This window comes from Xenopus laevis, chromosome 3S (assembly GCF_017654675.1).
Source record: "Xenopus laevis strain J_2021 chromosome 3S, Xenopus_laevis_v10.1, whole genome shotgun sequence".
In the NCBI taxonomy this organism is placed as follows: Eukaryota; Metazoa; Chordata; class Amphibia; order Anura; family Pipidae; genus Xenopus; species Xenopus laevis.
Genome location: NC_054376.1, coordinates 73,703,819 through 73,724,719, shown reverse-complemented (window position 1 = coordinate 73,724,719; position 20,901 = coordinate 73,703,819). Strand labels below are relative to the sequence as shown.

Below are 20,901 nucleotides of genomic sequence, written 5' to 3'. Positions count from 1 at the left end.
ATTGTATTTTAGGAACAGTGGAGGGTTGGCATGGGAGTTGGTGCAAGTAGGAGGGTTTTAAAGGATTATGGACAGTGCAGGAATAATATTAAACAGCAGAAAGGATATACAGTATAGAGATCAGATCCGGACTGGCAATCTGAGGAATGCTGCTGGTGGGAAGCAGTTCGGACATCTGTGTGTTTGAAATGCCAGGACCTATTTTGAATCCCAATCCAAGTTTAATTATAGTTGGTGGGAACAGTTCATGGAGGAAGTTTGGTATGGAGCATGGCACATGGAGGAGGCAGAGCAGGAACAAGTCCTGACTTGGAGAATGGTGCTGGGAAGAGGATTGGCATAGGGGATGGTGCATGCGATCATATGTCACATGCATGTACATAACAAGGGAGTGCCCCAGCATGGATAATGAAGTGGCACATACTTCATGAAAAAACATTATTTATATGAAACAGTGTTTTGCATATGAGCAGTTCAAATTGATATTCTTTTATAGAGGTCAGCAAATCAAAATCAAGGACAGAAAATGAAAATCTGAATCTGTATAGTTGTTGCCGTGGTACTAATTACTAGGCAATGATTTAATGACAAATGCCTTTGTATACTGCAAGAAACGGCCTCTCTGCTCAAAAGTGCAGTCTTCTGTGTCTGGGTACTTAAACACTGGGCAGATGTTGGCAGCTAAATCAGCTCAGTTTGTCTGTACCTGGGTCAATGCTGTGGCCCCAGGTGTAGACACATAACTGAGTCAATGTCTGCAGATGCCTGCAGATATGATGATTCTTGACCTGCATTTATACACAGGCTGAGAATCAGCTCTGTGTGGAATCATGCTATGGCTAGTGCCATACATAGCAGATTCACTTGACTTTTTGATACACCAGTACAGAAATGCTCGAATATCTAATTTACAAGCACTAGGTTTGTAAAATAATTAACCAACTGCACATATCTGCTATTCATGAGGGTGAAACTACAGGATGAGCTTACCTCTGTTCCACGTGTCGCGAGGAAGCACAGGCATCATGTCACATACGCCAATTCTAACGTAAGTAATAGGAATGTCACACATAGAAGCTGATTTCATCCAACACGACATGACTGTCAGATGAAGATGCAACATGCAGCGTTCGCACCCGACAGTCGTGTCAGATGAAATCAGCTTCTACGTACAACATTCCTATTACTTACATTAGATTCCGCGCATGCGACATGACGCCTGTGCTTCCTTGTGTCGCATCGAAACGGAGGTAAGAGCATCGTGTAGTTCTACCCTAAAGCTTGCTACAGCTAAAATGTAATGGAGGCACCTGTGGCTGGTGATCCTCCATCACAAAAAAGATATTGCACCAGGCCTTTTCTGTATGTACACATAAATATGGTGAACCAATATAGATTTTTTATCACAAGGTGAGTAAGTACAGGATCTAAGCACTAGTGGCCCTTATTAATAAGATCCCAAGATTATCTTTGTTCATTACACACTAATATATGTATTCTCTCATATAAAACTTAAAGAGGAAGTCCACCTTCCAATTCCTTTTTCAGTTCAGTTGTTTTTAGATCGTTCATCAGCAATAAAAACATTTTTGCTAATTGTTCTCTTTTTTCATCTTCTCGTGTCTCTCTGGAGGCGCTGGGGGTCACTGACTCTGTAAACTGTTCTAATCTGATACATTATTTGATACATTTCTGATCTTTGGCTCTGCTGAGTATAATCTTTTTTTATTAAAGGCAGCTGCAATAACTGATAACATTTGCTACATTACTTGATGAATTTTGCAGTAGAATCTGTGGAATGTTAGCAACTATTGTAACAGTTCAGAGGCTGCGACTGGATTGTTGAATGGAGATTTAGAACACCGCCATGTCTGGCCTTGCCCTAAGGGCATATGGAGAATTGACTCTGCTGCTCTCCATCTGAGTTTTTTCTGCCGCTCAATTCTGCAACTCCAGGTATCTGCACTGAAAAATACAGTTCCTGCCTGAGTGTAGGTACACAGAGTAGAGCAGATATCAGACTGAAAATGCCTGCATTTGCATTTTTTGGCCCAATCTTCAGTGGAGCAATGGAGCCAATGCACTGTGTGTCCTTGCCCTAAAGTTTAACTTACATTTAAGAAAACAGTAAAGAATCAAAATAAAAAGCAACTAAAAACAGTTGTTATTTCTGGTGTGCTAGATGAAAAACCCTAAAGTGAAAAAAGGTATTTGGAACTGCCCAACTGCCACCTGGATAATGAACAGAGTTCCATGAGCCATTTAAGGGGTGTAATTCCCACTTCTTCTCTGTGTCCAATACTGCAGTGCACAAGCTCTTTGAACTCCCATCACTGGCAGTTCCTATAGGGTCCTATTAACCTAAGCCTAAACACTAATATCCGTAACTACCATAGTCACCTCCATAATCCAACCCCATACGTTAAACTCCTTGTTGGGGCCACAAGCTGCCCTTGCTGGCTAGTGTAGTTGCCTCTCACCTCTAAAGTGGTTAGAAGATATCCTACCCCCTAGCTACATAGTTGGATTTTAATGAAGGATTGGGGAAGCAAGAATTCCCAAAACAGGTGGGTGAATGTCCTTTAAACTTGGGGTTTAAAGCCAATGTTAAATATAAGGTAGTGCATATTCCTTCTATAATAATTTATATTTCCGTGGTACAAACACATCCCTATCATTGTCACATTGGACCGATGAGGGTTTACAGATAGTAAAAGATCTGTACGATAAAGGCAAAATTTCCATGTACGAAACTTTGAGTATAACATTTATTCTATCACCAACATTTTATTTTACAAATATTTGCAGGTGAAACACTGTGCAAACAAATGGAAAATATCAGAAGCTTCAAAATTAACTGCATGTAAAATTAAATGTTTTAAAAACTGTATAAGGTCAAAATGCATTTCTCTAAGACTCAAAGTTGCAGATCAAACATATAAGCTGTATGTTCTGAGAAGGGAGAAGTAGCAGGTAAAGGAATACTCTGAGGAACAATGTCCAAAGCTTACACATCTACAGGGAGATCTCAGTGTTCATACATGTAGATAACATTTATAAAATTCTGTATGATTACTTATATGTCCCAAACAGATTAAACAAAATGTTTGTAAATGAGAAAGTTGTGGAAGTAGAGCAGATGCTTATATGGTGTACTTTTCAAGGTTTAAATCCATGCTTATATGGTGTACTTTTCAAGGTTTAAATCCATTCTAGAATAAAGTACTACAACTCATCTCTCAAGTTACTAGACTAGCCTTACTCAACCTTGTCATAGAAGAAAGCCAATGAGACACAGAATCATAATTTCACATATATTAATCTCAATTAGATGCTTAATATTGTTTATTGGAAAAGCTCCTATTCTGCAAGTCGTTCAAAAAGTAAAGAGAATTCAGAAAATGAAAAAATGTATTGTGTTAGCTTAAACTATGTCCAAATTTTACAAACTCTTGCAGCGACTATCACTTTATCACAAATCCAGTACAATAATGTAACTGAGGATAGATTATAAATATCTAAACTGTTTTTGATGTTTTTTTTTTTAAATTCAGGTAGCATTTATTGAGCAAATTCTGAATTATACAATGACACGTTTGACATTATGTACAGCACATTTGTCTTGTATGCAGAAGAAAAAATATTTGTAAACTTACAAGAGGATGACCAAAATGACCAAAATGACAAATTTAGCATAAACATATCAGGAGCATACATGTGATACTTGACTTTCACATAACATATCATTCTTTTTGATGGCAGGTTAACCAATTCCTTACATAATTGACAGCCGTGTGCATGTGAATGTAATAGGGACTGTTAACTCCACTGGGACATGGAATGATGTATATGTATGTCTGTGCTATATAAATAATAATAATACAATCACTCCCCTTTGTTAACTCCACTTGTTGCTTAATCTTTTTTTTTTTTTAATCATCTGTGGAGTGTCCCAACATTTTTCTTACCATGGCAATCAGTCGTTTAGTCGATATGAAAGGTTAAAAGATTTATATCAGCTACCAATAATATCTTTGCATGTATAGCCCATCTGATAATATCAGTGGGTTACTGTCACTACTATTTGTCGGGCATTACTTTTATACGATTGCTGTCTGTCAATTAATGGCCAGAACATCATCATTTGTTGTTTTTCCTACCATGGTAAATCATCAGACTGAAACGAACGAGTGTTTGTTGCACAAAGAATAAAAACGTCTCGTCTATGACCAGCTTAAGACTTCATATACCTCTAAACACTTAGCTGAAACATACACACGCTCCAAACACTGCTATGGTTGGCTCACTATTGAATAACAACACTTGTGTCAGGTGACATCTGCAGCAAAAGTATGCAATTTGTACTATAAAATGTTGTGTATACTGTTATTAGTAAACATGAAGATGGCATACACAAAATATGTAGCCCAAGGGTAGAAGGCCATAAAAAGAGGGCGATAGATGATAGATAGATAGATAGATAGATACGTTTTTATAAAACATACTGAACCAAACATCTTAAGTTTTAGAATCTTTTTAAATGTATTAGCATTTATACATTACATATATGACAGTATTTATAAACGCTTGTACACTTGTAAATACCTAAAATATTCTATTCCATTACACAACCATGCTTGTTTCAAGCCAAGCCTCTTCAAATCAAGGTATTTTTAATATATAAAATGTAGCATCGATACGTATATATATATATATATATATATATATATATATATATATATATATATATATATATATATATATATATACAGAAAAAGTAATCATTGTAACGTATATTTATCTTCTCACATATATTTTTTAATTTATATATTGTATCTTTGAGGTATGTATACTATATGTCCTATATACATAAATGTACAGTAAAAGGTGTTTTTTTGCAAAGCAGAGGGATTAATATCAATTTGGAATCCATTCAAAAGTATATTTGTTCAGCGTAAAGGTGATCTTGCTGAAGATCCAGATGCCCTTATACTGGAAAAACTGGAACATACTCTGTTCTCCTGAAACAGAAAAGCAAACAATAAATAAGAATTACTCCACATATCCATAAGAATAAGGAACTATTTCTGGCCTAATTCAATCAGATTTGAATTTAGTTCCACATATTACCTTAGGGACCGATTTACTAAAATTAGGATTTCCAAATTGTAATTTGTAGCTTTTGTATTTATTTATTGTCCCAAAAACTCCAAAAGCTGAGATTTATTAAACTGTGACTTTTTCGAGTCAGGCTTTTTGACAGCAAAAACATGTGATTTATTACGCAACAAAACTGCGACAATGCCGAATATGAAAGTACTCCAGCTAAAACCTGTCGAAATCATGTAGAAGTCAAATGCAGATGTCCTTTTTAAAAAGGGAACATCTTTCTTTGATTTGTGGTTTTAGAGGCTTCTAGGTGTTTTTGACCCTGGCTTTTGCGCAACAATACAAAAAAGTCGTAGTTATTGTGCAACAAGTCGAAAAAGTCATGTTTTTTTCACAACTTTTCTGCAACTTTTCCTGTTCATGCTTTTTCAGTTCAGATCTTTTAATACATTTCATGACATTCGTGGTTTTAGAGAAAGCGAGTTTAGTCATGGTTTCAAAAACCTCTAAATCCATTAAAATGTTGATAAATAGGCCTCTGTGTAAAAACCAGAAACAACTCTAATACAAAAATTCACTAATTAAAAGTAGATGAGGTACCATAGAAGTCAATAGGAGCTGCACTTATCATACTATGTTTAGTATAATGTTGGTATAGAGTTTAATAGTGGTTTCAATAACTAAAACCACTAAAATTTGACCTTAAATAAATTTTGAGTTATCATGATCAGGGGCTGATTCCAAATGTAATTTATTTGACCAAAAGAATAAAAAACATTATTATTCTTAAGAAGTCCAGTGGAGAGTAGGGATGTAGCGAACTGTTCTGCGGCGAACTTGTTCGCGCGAACTTCGACTGTTCGCGTCCGCCGAATGTTCGCGAACGTCGCGCGACGTTCGCCAATTGGTGTTCGCGTTCGATTCGAAGTAAAATTTCGTTCAACCATTCGACCATTCGACCATTCGATCGCTAAAATCGAACGATTTCCATTCGTTCGAACGATTATAAGCATTCGATTGAATGAAATCATTCGATCGAATAGCTTCGATCGTTCGATTCGAACGAAAATCCTTCGATCGAACGAATAAAACCCTTCGATCGTTCGATCGAACGATTTTATCGAGCGTTCGAAGTTCGCGAACAGTTCGCGAACTGTTCGCTTTTTTTGCCGGTGTTCGCAAACACATTGGCGGCGGTTCGCTACATCCCTAGTGGAGAGAGGTAACTAATATACAAAAGGGACAGCTTGAGGTGTGCGTGTGTGCTGTTGCTTATTTGCTTACTTGACAGATTATATGGATTACAAATTTGCAATAATGTGCTTAGTAATGTTATTTATTACTAATTGTAATACATTTTATATTATATTTATAGTTATATTATAGTTATGTCATAATAAATAATGTAATTTGTGTCACATGACTAAAAATGTGTCTGTATTATAATTTGTTAAAAAATATGAGGATATTATAAATCGCTTCAGAATTCCATGGCATTCTGCTTCATGCTTTTACATATATGGTGATTAAACTTTTTGGTGACTTAAAATAAGTAAGAACCTTTAATTTATTTTATGAACATTAAGGGGCACATTTACTAAGGGTTGAATTTCATAGTTAAAAAACTTCGACCATCGAATTTGATACTTCTATAGTCAAAGTATTTTTTGAAAACGGACTTTTTTGAGCAAAGTAAAAATGGTTCAATCAAACGATTTAATCCTACGAATCGAACGATTTGAAGGATCGTCCAAAAAAACCTTTGACTTCTAAAAACTTAGCCAAAGACTCAGAGAGGTTCTAGGAGGTCCCCCCATAGGCTAAACAGCAATTCGTCAGGTTTAAGGTGGGGAATGTCAAGTCTAGGCAGCCAATAATTCCCTTCACTGCTACAGTATTTTCCTATTACACTAATTTTACTACAGGTTACAAAATGAGTGACCAAGCTTCTAAATATGTTGTCAACAGACCAGAAACTAGCAATAATGTTATTTTATAATATTTGCTCCCATGTCCCTAAGTAGCTGATTTATAAAATATCAAACTGGCAAACCCTGAAAAATTGCAAGCAGTCTGATGTTTTTCCATTTTAATAAAACTTTTCTAAATTGATAGGGACATTTTTAATAAATTGGCACATCCAGAATGTGTTGACTGCATATAGATGCCAAACACCATTCAGTAGTCTGTCCTAATTCCTGTTTCCCAATGAGTTTAATTTTCCCCTTGGTAATGTTACCACTAAAAATGAAAGAGGATTGATTAACCAACCCCTACATTTCTTTTACATATATCATTATACAACAAAGTGCTATAACATTCATTTTTGGTATTGTATTTATAGTACTGAAAGGTCATACCTCATCCTGAAAATCCAGTTCTAATGAACTAACATGTTCTTTTTTCACAACTGCTGCCTATGAGAAAGAAAAATCGTGAACATGTATTTGCACTGTATTATCACATACACACACCCATTAACATAACTATTACAAACAAAAATATGACCTAGATATAAGGGCTCATTTATATCCACAGACACAGTGTCAAGTTGCTCTCTTTCCCACAGTGAGTAAGTAAAAGCACTTTCAGCAAAGGTACTTTTCACACTACCATGTAGTTGTACTTGACACCGATCAGTTCTTACTGCCTTCTGCTCTGAATTGAGCATTGCAGCATCCAGGGACAGATTTCCTTGCCGGTCGCCCCTAGGCCACGCCCCTAATCGGTGTGGTCCTAGCGCCCACACTGACCTCACTTCCCACTAACACAAGCGTGGAAGCACCGGAGCATTGGAGAGCTCTGCGTCCCCAGTGCTCCTCAAAAAACGGCTGGGTGGCATGCCGCCCCTCATATTTTGACACCCTAGGCCCGGGCCTTTATGGCCTTGCCACAAATCCTGGCAGCATCTGAACCCTGGAGCTACATCAACTCCTGAGGAGGTTATGGTCGCTCCAGGGGTTCCTCACCACCCTGTGTCAATAGATACAGCACACTTGTGCCTAAAGTATTGGGTACACACGTCATTTGCCACTGAAAAGGGGAAATGATGCCAGGTAGACTGAGAAAATATTTGGTGAAATTGCACCTGAATTGCAGCAAACAACACATAGGGGCAGATTTATCAAAATGTGAGATTAGAACTCGACACAGAAAAACTCACTCACTTTCTATTCATGCATTTTTAAAAGTATATTTATGAAATGGTGAACTCCATTGATAAATATGATTCTGTGGTGAGTTTTATTCTCACGTTTTGATAAATCTGCCTCATACAGTTGCAGCCATTTTGATGAATCAGACAAACTTGCGCTGGATGCAATGTGCATGATTCAACACCCACATTGTCCCTGCAATGACAGTGGAATTCTTGGCAAAAAAATTGCATCTTGGGTTAAAAACATGGCAATGGTGTCTGAAATTGAACTTTGCTTACTGTGTCAAGGTAAGGGAATGAACCCTCAATTATTTTCTTTAAATAAGCACAAGCCCATTTTTCCTGAACAACCACTGCCACATACAGTACCTTATGTCCCACTGCCATTAAATTAGTTTATTAAGGATAAGAAGAATTTATTAAGGATAGTTTTAGACTATGGAAACGAGTAAACCAGAAATTAGGGTATAGAGTTTATAGTAGTTCCAACCAGTGTTGAGAATTTTAACAGTGCTAGAGCAGTAAATTGCACCACTTATAGCTCTACTACATATGCAGGATTCAAATTAATGTGTTTGAGACAAAGGTTTAAGTACACCATAGTGCATGACCTAACTGATTCCATATTACTCTGCCTATTTGTACTTCTAAGCATTTAGATCTGTATTTTGCCTCTACCATTGCATTTTTTTTCAAAGACATCATGCACACCTAATTGCACATGGGCTTCGGCTAATAAACCATGGATTATTGTGTATAACTGTAACAGTTATTTTAAATCGAAATAATAGAAGTTATTTCACACTATTATAAAAGGCAATGTATTTTTCTATTGCATATGATTTGCATAGAGGAACATTTAGTTATGATTTTGCTGAATTTGATTGCAAATAAGAATCACCTTGCTGGGCAGATTTTGATCACTACTGCATTCTATTTGGTTTAATATGGAAATTACAGCCTCGTGGACAGATAGAAAACAGATGTCTGGCTTGTTGGTATCCTCAAAGAAGCCACATACTTCCAATTTCTCAAAAATTTCATCTGAAAAACAAGATTTATGATATTTATTTGAATTAGAATATCTGGAGTGATAAGTGAGAGGACGTGTGACAGATCCAGTGCAGTTTTACGTATACTCCGAAATGTCTTCTCCAAATTCTCCTTCTTCCAGCATGCTGTATTTAAAAATAAAAAGCATATTTGTACACCCACCCAAAGCAGTAGTAAAAATCCCAAGAAGTTGGCTGCACAGCACTCGCTATGATAGCACCATGGAGCAGTGTGTTTACACTGAAGTGTATCAGCAGGGGTTCTATGAAACTGGCACCCCCAGAGAATATGCTTTTCCTCCCCCTTTAAAAGGAATAGAGAACAACAAAATATTTACTTACCATCACATCCTGCAATGTAAACATCTACATCAATTCTTTTGAAATCTTTTATAATCTGCAATCAAAGTTTACCAAAGTGCATACTTTCAGGAAACATATTTCAATATACAGAATGTTAACATTAAGGTAAATGAACAAGAAAACAAGTATCTTCACAAGCATTCATATAATCTTAAGCCTAACATCTGTCATAGGCAACACATTTTTCACTGATCTGATTAAGAAGCATCTTTTGCTGGGGAAAAGCACTGCAGACATCAATAAAATTGTGCACACCCAACTGTGCCCTAGGCTAGAGTCCTGCACGGAACCAATTTCTAAGACCCGAACCCACAGCCCGCGACCCGAACCGCAACCAGCATATTTACCCACTCTGCTCCGCTACCCGAACCCGCAACTGCCTTATCCGCAACCTGACCCACAACCCGCCGACCACCATCAAGGAAGTAATGGTGCGGCAAACCGGAAGTGTCGTCATCAAGAGTGAGCGGGGACAGAAACAAGTTTTGTAAAACTTTAAAAGGAGTAAAATATAGACAATATTACATAAGATAAGAAATTTAGATGAGACCCGCAACCCGACCCGCAGACCCGCGACTCCGCAGGTATACCCGCACCTGAAAATCCTACCCTCATCTGCAGGGTGCCCACTTTTTTCGTGGGTAACCTGCGGGTACCCGACCTGCTGCAGGACTCTACCCTAGGCACATGCTTCTTCAGCCTTTCTATAGTTCTGACCACAGTCCCAAGTTGCATCAGTAGCAATCACCCTCTATACAAGTCCGGGGGTCACTGACACCCTGGCTGTAAAGGATCCTGTCTACAGAGGAATGACACCAGAAGCTCAACCCTGGAGCACAAGTATCAATTGCTGCTGCATTTGCCTCCTTCTGTGCATTTCCTTGATCAGATCTAAAAAAATAGCACTCATTATTCTCTCAGCATCACTAGTTTTTTGTTTTTATTAGACTGTATATTTCTTTCTAAACATATGGTTTATAGTCTTTTAGAGATACATCCCTGATGTTGGGGTTTTTGCTTTATTTGTAGGATCCAGATCCTGTAATTGTATGATCAGACTAAGAGATCATGATTGACCCATGCTACTTAGCTGGAAGGACCCAGAATGCTTGTATAAGTATGTCATGCCCTTTAAATGGCCAAACCAGGGTCAGGTCAGGGTGTACAGTACTGTCCTGGAAGGAGCCCAGGAGCCTGTTGTGTGTGTGTGTATATATATATATATATATATATATATATATATATATATATATATATATATATATATATATATATATATACTGTTTTATGTATGCATGTCAAAGGCATCCCAAAGGCATGCCAACTGTGCCCTAGACTCCTTCCAGGACAGTACTATATGCATCTATCTCGAGAAAATCTCGGTGTTACTGGTCTTATTTAGTATCACTGTCCTGGAAGGAGCACACCACTAAAAATGACATGCCTGGGTGCTAATGAATAATCAGTGTAGAAGAAAAGAGAGTATAGCACTCATCAGGTCTTTAAAAAGTCAAAGGGAAAAAAGTTTTATTTCAAGGCTTGAAATAAAATAATTTTTTCACTTTTTAAAGACCTGATGAGTGCTCTGCTCTGCTCCGATGAGTGCTATCCTCTGTTTTCTTATATTTATATAATTACAGTGAAACTTCAATTTTACATCCCCTGATTTTAAGTTTTCCCTCATTTTACATTGTTGTTTTGTGGTCCCATCTATCTATTATGCATAATACTTTTCCTGATTCTACATTTTTCTCAACTTTACACCATTTTTTTCAGAAAAACGTAAAGTGGGGGTTTTACACATAGTATACTCTATGCAAATACATACCAGTTTAAGGGATGTCACTGCCACAATATCAAGAAAGTTTACGTGTCCAAAATCAAAAATGATGCTGTGAATAAAGATTTTAGGAACAGAATTCAACACAGGTAGATCTGAATTCCAATCTACTTGGAATTCCTTTTCTTTCTTTTCCTTTTCAGGATTTTCATTTTGTTGTGAATCTTCATCAGATTCTGAACCTTCTGTGAATGTATTTGTTATAATTCCATTCTAAATGAATAAAGCAAAGCATTGTATTAAAAATACTATTATTAATATAGTTTTTAATTGTACGCAGTATTGTACACTAATTAGAAAAGCAAAGTGTGTTCTGTCCCGATAGAGCTACACAATCTTTTGGGGCCTCATTGATTTGGTGAAGACCTGAGGGGCTTAATTCACATTGTCACCAGGAATTAAAAGCTATACCTCCCTGGGTTTCATGATTTATTCCTTTCCCCTTAATATTAAAACATTCTAAAAATACAAATGTTATAATGAATCTGAATAAAGCAAGAAGTTAGAGTGCTGTATTTTAAAGCTTACACTACAGAGAACTACAGCATAAAGCTCTGTAGCAGAATAATGATCAGCACTGTAATATATAATATATCTGTCTGCCAGTGCTGGTATTGGTAAAAATAAATCCCACCTTAGTTACTTTCAATTGTGCTTTCTTGATAAGGTCACTTATCTTCAGCTGTGCTTTGGTTCTCTTGTTGAAAACTTGAACTGCATCAAATTCAACCTAAGAAAAAACCCGAACAAGTTTGACTAATTTAAATATATTTTCATAGAACTTTAAACATAAATAAGTAGACTATGGGGGTGCCTAACATTTGGCACCCCCAAGTGCTGCAAGCCTTCCCTTCTCCTCTAAATGAGATAAATAGATGACTTTAGATAACACAGTTTCTTCAGTTTATCCCGAGTCATGACACATTTAATACACAAATCTAAGTGGCTTCATCTGTATAACTGTACCAGGAAGAAGTGTGGGAATAAGAGACAAAGCTCTGCCAATTGATTGGCTGATGTAATTTAGAATCCATACATTACCTTTTGTGTGTGAACACAAGTGGCACTTAGTGCTTAAATTGACAGTTTTTCAATAACGGACTATACAAAGGCACATTATATTAAAGCAGTATTTTTCATGAAAAGGCTCTATTTATATGAAACAGTGTTTTACATATGGGTTTTTCTATGTGAATTATTTCATAGGAGCCCATTTACTAACAATCAAATTTGTGGTTTTCTTATAAGCTCTAAAAATTCAACATTTATTAAGTGCAAAAACTCAAAAAACTTTAATACCAAGTAAAAGTTGTTGAGGTGCTATAAGTCAATGAGAGCTGTGCTGATCTTATTGGACTGTTTTAAATCAATTCAGACTTTTAGAGGTTTTCAGTTTTAGGGGTTTTTTTCCACTAGGAATTGTCCAGAAAACTTGGATCTTTAGAGGTTTTCAAGGTATATGTATTTTTTTTCCACATTATTCAGCGCTTTTTTCTCTTGTACTTTTTATATTCAGATCTTATATAATATAATAAATTCGATGACAAACATGGTTTTAGAGTTTGAGAGTTTAGTCATGTTTGCAAAAGTCTCTAAAACAACGAAAATCAGACCTCAAATTAATAAGCCTCATAGGGGGAATTCACAAAAGTGGAGGAAGTATATTTTTGTTGTAAAAGTTTGCTATTTTTTGCTAAACAACTGAGGTGATGTTAGCATTTTGATTATGATATATATCTTATATATATCTTATCTTAAAGACTTATATCTTATATATATATATATCTTATAAGCACTGCGTATCTTGACAGCGCTATATAAATAAATGATCATGATCATGATGATCTTATAGATCTTTATTTAAAGGTGAAGTAAAGCTGCCCTGAGAAATTTAATTTTTGTACCAGTACACAGCCCACCACCATCATGCCCAGAAATACAGAGTGTTGGCTCCAATTTAAGTTGTGTCACTTCTGTTCCCATCATCCATCTTGCTAATCAGTAAGCAGCCCATGCACACCAGAAAGCTAAACTGAGTCTTGAGATATTGCAGATGTTCCTAGGTGAGATAAATAATGGGAATGGGTATGTGATAAAGCTTTTGTTTTGCCATATTGGGCTTTCAGGGAAGTGGCAGGGAATCTCTTCTTTTAAAGGGCTCAATCATAAGTATGAGACAAATGTACAGCTGACAATCACCTAATGACAAAACATGATTTTGTTAATGTTTTACAAGCATTTTCATAAACATTTAATTACAGGTATAGGACATGTGATCCAGAATGCTCAAGACCTGGGGTTTTCTGGATAATGGATCTTTCTGTAATTTGGCTCTTCATAACTTAAGTCTAGAAAATCATATAAACATTTGTAGGGATGTGAAAATGTTAGACACCCTTACACTTTACAGACAGGCACATCACTAGTAATATGGACACCTCAGTTGGTTCTTATGGGGACCTTGTGCTTATGTAACCCCTGCAATTCACACAGTGTACACCAGATGGCACTGTGCCAGAGTATAAAAGGTTTAGGAACCATGTGCTCTGGGTCCATTGCTTTTAGCCCAACCAAGCAGGCTGAAAGGGAATGGGTAGTGCTGACCCAAGGCGCCTTGGCCCTAGTAATTAGACAGCTATACTCGTTTTATAGATCACTCTAGGAGTGATAGAGAGGTTATTTAGTTGAGCAGCTCAAGGCTCCGCCGAGGAGATTAGAGGGATTAAGATCCCAGGGTATTACTGACCCAGAGTAAGGAACCAAGTGTTGAGATAGGGATGTCAGGAGTTCCCCTAGTCTGCCACTGGAAGATATGCTGAAAACTGGGCAATACCCATCACATGCTGTCAATTTACTCTCTGCTGTATATTCCCTAGTCTGTGGGGATTCAGCCTATACGTGCTGTGAGTATATGTTTCCTTTATGCTGCTGTGTATGTTCTATACTCCATTGTGGATCAATGTGCTAAATGATCTATGTGCTATTGTTCAATAAATACTTTTCTTTGTTCAACTGTTAAAGAACTACTGGCGCCCATCATTGTGCTTTCGCACAAGGTTACAGTTACACTACACCCTTGCCTCCACACCGTTGTGAGGGTTTACCCCTGAGAAAGAGAGCTCATCGGTGGTCTCAGCCCACCAAGGAAAGTAGCTTAAACTGCCCTAGCACAAGTCAGTTTACTATAGCGCTACACATTCAATAAATCCAATAGTCTGGTTATGCTTTTAATAAGGACTAATTATATCGTAGCTTGGATCAAGTACAAGGTACTGTTTTAAATCTGGATTATTTGGATAAAACTGAGTCTATGGAAGACATTTCAGTAATTTGGAGATTTCTGGATATTGGGTGGATAACGGGTCCCATATCTGTTGCAAAATATAAACTTAATAAATGAATAAGCTGCTAAAAGTATACTTACAATGGATTTTATGCTATTTTTGAAGCTATCAACGTTTCCATAGAAAATACCACTGGAAAATCGAATAATTTTCATTCCTTCCTGTTCAACAACCTGTGTAAGGCAGTACAAACACGAACAATGACTCGGTAAAACTATTAGCAAAACCAAGAAGAAATAAATGAAATGCACGTTATTTATTTTGATTGTAGTTAATCATTGACAGTAGTTGTAACATTTTCCTTGTAGCCAAAATCCTGATTGATTTTTTAGAAGCAATCATTAACACACACTCAATGCCAGTAATCAAATGGGTCTTGAATAAGTAATAATGGGGGTGGGACCTGGAAACATTTACACTGGAACCAGGATCAGATTTTAAATAGAGGTCCTTCTAGGCAAGGGGTCCCCAACCTTATTTACCTGTCAGCCACATTCAAATGTAAAAAGAGTTGGGGAGCAGCACAAGCATGAAAAAGTCCCTTGGGTGCCAAATAAGTGCTGTGATTGGCTTTTTGGTAGCCCCTGTGTGGACTGGCAGTCTACAAGAGGCTCTACCTGGCACTATACTTAGTTTTCTATGCAATTAAAATTTGCTTTCATACTTGGAATTCAAAAATAAGCACCTGCTTTGAGGACCCTGAGAGCAACATACAAGGGGTTGGCGAGCAACAAGTTGCTCATGAGCTACTGGTTGGGGATCACTGCTCTAGGCTATGTGCACCTTCCATCCCTTCAATCTTACCCCAAATCCATGTGAATGCACTCCCTCATTCCTTCTGGCACCTAGAGCACTGGTGACTAGGGGTGTGGAGATAATATTAACTGTGAAAATATCTTGAACACCGAGACCCTGTGCTCCAGTGTCGGTAGGAGAGAGCAACAAAGAACAAAATGTAGCTCAACAGCATGCCACCTCTTAAGTGCCACAAGGAAGATCACCCTGCTTATCATACTGAGACTAAAATCAATTTTCTTATACACTAAACATAAACTTTATAAACTCTTTATAGACATACAGATTGGAAATACTTTTTTCTTATATTCTTTCTAGAACTAAGGTAGAATTCACAAAAATGCAGCTAAGTGTAAATCATTTTAAACAAAGGAAGGTAAAAAAGGAGAAAGAATATTAATGCATACATTTTTGTACTTCTTGAGATCTCTGTAGATTTCTGTTCCAGGAACATTTCCAAGGGAGTGGCAAGAGGGGCTACAAAAAAAATAATTAGCTGCAAATTACTTTGACCATAACATGTAAAAAGAAACAATACAATGCAAAATAGTAACAATGTGTATTAATGGAGAATTTCACTCTAGCACATGAAAAAAGGCACATACAGTATTCATTCATGATATTCAGCATTTCATCCATACATGTTCCTACTTATTCAGAGGAAGGCAACACTAAACAGTTACAACTTCTTTAATTTGCTGTATATGTCTGGAAACCCGTTATCTAGAAAGCTCTGAATTACGGAAAGTTTTTTAAGAAACGCTGGCGTTTTTTCATATTTTAAAGTAGGAATTGCCTTAAAAAATCCTAGCTATTAAAGATTTTTGTATTAACATTTTTTCCCCAACCATTTAAGGGGCATGCCACATTTGTTTCAGGGTGGGCTCATGTCTAGGACATTAGAGATCTCTTTAGTCTTTAAAGACTTTTGCTTCCTTGAACACTTTTAATAATAAGAGGCCACTTCAACATCTATACGACATATACTATATGTAGCCGCCCTATTCAAATGAACCTAAGCATAAGAGTACTAACGCAGTTTCGCTAGGCCAGCATTTGGCTACAGAGACCCAACTTCGCATTTTAGTGAATTAGTGTAGTGGTAGTGAATTTGTGTCTGTCGAAGTGGATCAAAGTGTGGCAGAGCCTTTGCTGGCAAAAATTTGCCCTTTAGTGAATTTGCCCCTATGGGGCTGATTTACTAATAATCTATTGAAAACAATTAATTCTAGTAAAATAATCAATTGCATTTATAGAAGATCAAGAATGAACAGTTTGGATAAATTGGTTAGGGGCTGACTGAATTTTAGTGAAATCCCTGAAAATAACCATAGCCTCCTATGACATACAGTAAGCTTCTCAGTTCAGTTGTTTCTTTAGGTGAAGACTAGGGATGTAGCGAACGTCGGAAAAAAAGTTCGCGAACATATTCGCGAACTTGCGCAAAAATGCGAGCGGTTCGCAAACGGTTCGCGAACCCCATAGACTTCAATGGGAAGGCGAACTTTAACATCTAGAAAAGACATTTCTGGCCAGAAAAATGATTTTAAAGTTGTTTAAAGGGTGCAACGACCTGGACAGTGGCATGCCAGAGGGGGATCAAGGGCAAAAATGTATCTGAAAAATCTGCCTGTGTGTGCTTGGAAGAGATAGTGTAGGGGGAGAGCTGTTAGTGATTTCAGGGACAGATGATAGTAAGTTTGCTGGCTAGTAATCTGCTTGATACTGCTCTGTATTGGAGGGACAGAAGTCTGCAGGGATTTGAGGGACATTTTAGCTTAGGTAGCTTTGCTGGCTAGTAATCTACTGTTCTCTTTAAACAACTGCCATACGTTGACCTTGTAGGCATTGTTTGCCCAGTTTTTTTGGACGCAGCCACTGAAGCACAGTTGCCATAAAAAATATGCCATATAAATGCTGAAAATAGTAATTTTTCGCCATACGTTGACCTTGTAGACATTGTTTGCCCAGTTTTTTTGGTTGCAGCCACTGAAGCACAGTTGCCAGAAAAAATATGCCATATAAATGCTGAAAATAGTCATTTTTTGCCATACGTTGACCTTGTAGGCATTGTTTGCCCAGTTTTTTTGGTCGCAGCCACTGAAGCACAGTTGCCAGAAAAAATATGCCATATAAATGCTGAAAATAGTAATTTTTTGCCATATACGTTGAGTCAACGTATGGCAAAAAATGACTATTTTCAGCATTTATATGGCATATTTTTTCTGGCCTCTGTGCTTCAGTGGCTGCGGCCAAAAAAACTGGGCAAACAATGCCTACAAGGTCAACGTATACACTACTACAGCGGTGGATACGGATTACGTAAAATATATTATGGCTGCTTGAAAAAAGTCACTCCGGTGTTTTTTCTGGAGACGGTAATATTATGGATATTTAGACAGAATGTGAACAAGGTCACACAGCTAGATGGCGGGTTGAAGAAAACAGTGTGCAAATAATGCCTACAGGGCAAATAATGCCTAAAAGGTCAACTTATACACTACTACAGCGGTAGTAAAATAAAAAAAGTAAAATAAAAAAAAATGAATATTAAAAAAAAAAATTAAAGTTGGTGCTGCTGAACTACTAGGAGCAGCAGATTAGCACACCAGTCCCACTCCCCAACACTGCTAGACTAATAGCACTGGGCTCTTATAGTAGTAGTAGTAGTAGTAGTAAAACAACAAAAAAATAAATAAAAGCAGTCCTTACAAGGACTACTGTTATTGCAGCAGTCAGCAGATGAGATCAGAAGCAGGACAGCTGCCCACTGCAGCTACATACAGAGCACTGCAGTAGAAGGTAGATTACTAGCCAGCAAAGCTACCTAAGCTTAAATGTCCCTCAAACCCCTGCAGACTTCTGTCCCTCCAATAACAGAGCAGTATCAAAACGATTACTAGCCAGCAAACTTTCAACTGTCCCTGAAATCACTAACAGGCAGCAGCTCTCTCCCTACACTATCTCTTCAGCACACACAGGCAGAGTGAAAAAACGCTGCAGGGCTTCGGTTTTTATAGGGAAGGGGAGTGGTCCAGGGGAGAGCTTCCTGATTGGCTGCCATGTACCTGCTGGTCTGGGGTGAGAGGGCAAAAAAAGCGCCAACAATGGCGAACCCAAAATGGCGAACGTCGCGCGACGTTCGCGAACTTCCGGCGAGCGCGAACACCCGATGTTCGCGCGAACAAGTTCGCCGGCGAACAGTTCGCGACATCTCTAGTGAAGACACACAGAGCTGCTGGAAGCAGCTGCCCGTCACAGCTACAAAATAGACAATAGTGGTAATTTGCTTTGCTAAGACACTATAACCCATAAGTAATAAAGACACTAAGTTTGTCCAGGAGCAGTAACCCATAAGTAGTAGCAGTAACCAATAAGATGTTTCATTTCAAATAGGTGACCAATAAATGCTACCCGCTGATTGATTGCAATGAGTTACTGCTCGTGGGCAAACATAGTGCCTTTCAATACATAGCCCCTTACATGTGTATTAGCGGAGGCAATCAGTGGTGTAACTACCGGGGGAGTAGGGGGTGCAATTGCACCACGGCCCGCTCCCCGTTGGTGGAGATCGCGCGCAGTGCGGTGGGCCAGTTGAAAATCACGGCGGTAAGTAATCCGCGCATCTAGAGGGGTGGGGGCTGGGTGCACATCCTGTGCCCGGGCCAGGAAGACTCTAGTTATGTTACTGGAGGCAATTGTCAGTATTGTCTATGGCAGGGTATTTTTGTAGCATTTTTTAGGTGCTACTAGTTTCTCTGTGTCTCTTCACCCTTTGGCTGACTTGGGATAATGAATCATGACGTCTTGAACAAAGCTAAAGATCAACTGATTAACTCGTTGGATCAATTCTATCAAAGTTCAAATGGAATACATGGCAGTTACAGGGTGTTTGCAATTGTTTTCCCCACAGCAGCACTTGATACATAACTCTGCATATTACATTGTTATCATACCATTCCACTGTTGACATATAAACAACTATAAAAGAAACTGTTTATTTATTTATATGAGTCAAATGACTGAATAACAAAGATTATCTCCAAAAGCTACTTACAACTGGATACGTAGAATTACTGTAAATAATCCAAACAGTAATCCACACAACAGTCCTAAATCAAGGTCCAGAATTATGGTTGAAAAACATGCAAAGATCCAGATAGCCTGTAACAAGAATAGAATAACCAAATTACTAAGGATAACTTGGACCCTCACTAATTAGGAAGTTGTTAATTCCAAATTGAACAAGTGTGAAACAAAAGCTAAGTAGAAAAAAAAAACTTCAAAAAGGAAGACCAATCACAAATTGGTACAAGGACCTATTAGTAACCAGCACTGTTGTAGGCACTGGTCAGCTGCATGCCTTCTTCCTTCCTAATTTGAAACAAGTGGTACTGCTCCCTCCCTCTGCTCTGCCAGCAGATTTAGAGGCAAGTGGGAGATTTAATTTTGTGTAAATACTTTTATTTTCTATATAGGCACCTGAAGGCTCCCTCCTTAAAGCTTAACTAAAGAAGTAGCTAGAAATGTTGTACATTATATTTTGGGTTTCTGTACCAGCCCAAGGCAACCGCAGCCCTTTAGCAGTAAAGATCTGTATCTCCAAAGATGCCCCAGTAGCTCCCCATCTTCTTTTCTGCTGATTCGCTGCACATGCTCTGTGCTGCTGTCACTTACTGAGCTTTGGGACCCACACACAATATACAGTACACATAGAATAGAAATGTCACAATATAAGGCTGATTAGTAATTAATACAGATAATTACTACATGGCAGCACAGAAACCAGTGCAACTAGCATTAGAATTAATAATCAGCCCTGTAGCATCAACTTATATTCAGGCCAACCTCATTTTCTGCTTGATAATTAGCGATGACCCCTAAGCTTAGCTTCTCAACAGCTGCTCAGAGCCCACAGACACTTTCCAACATGGTGACACCCTGTGACAAGTTTTCCTGGATCATTGCTGCTATTGAGAAGCTGAAACTTTACATGCAATAAGTGCAGTATCTAAAATATGGCATTCTCCGCCATATTCATTTTTAGAGTTTAGTTCTCCTTTAAGGGTTCTTCCTCACAAGTGGTTCTTCTTGCATCTCCCTGCATAATACGTTCCATCTGCATTTGGTGATTACACATGCGTGTGTCAGTATGAGGCTATTTAAATCAATAGGTTGGGTTTCTTGCTATGGTGCCCTACAGCTGAAAGCATTTAAACTGACTGTAGGGGAATGCAAGGA

General features: G+C 37.8%; 1 protein-coding gene across 2 annotated transcripts in view; it reads right to left on the bottom strand.

Moving 5' to 3' along the window:
- Positions 1 to 3,327: 3,327 nt before the first annotated feature.
- Positions 3,328 to 20,901, bottom strand: part of slc26a4.1.S (solute carrier family 26 member 4 gene 1 S homeolog) — a 38,896-nt gene continuing 21,322 nt past the window's right edge. For both annotated transcript variants that reach the window (XM_041588496.1, XM_018254683.2), the window contains 9 exons: positions 19,718 to 19,824; positions 16,068 to 16,137; positions 14,946 to 15,038; positions 12,156 to 12,251; positions 11,510 to 11,734; positions 9,661 to 9,715; positions 9,168 to 9,310; positions 7,470 to 7,526; positions 3,328 to 5,021 (listed from right to left, as the gene is read on the bottom strand). In XM_041588496.1, the coding sequence (XP_041444430.1) occupies positions 4,950 to 5,021; positions 7,470 to 7,526; positions 9,168 to 9,310; positions 9,661 to 9,715; positions 11,510 to 11,734; positions 12,156 to 12,251; positions 14,946 to 15,038; positions 16,068 to 16,137; positions 19,718 to 19,824 (918 nt within the window). In that variant the 3' untranslated portion in view covers positions 3,328 to 4,949. The remainder of the gene's footprint in view (positions 5,022 to 7,469; positions 7,527 to 9,167; positions 9,311 to 9,660; positions 9,716 to 11,509; positions 11,735 to 12,155; positions 12,252 to 14,945; positions 15,039 to 16,067; positions 16,138 to 19,717; positions 19,825 to 20,901) is intronic.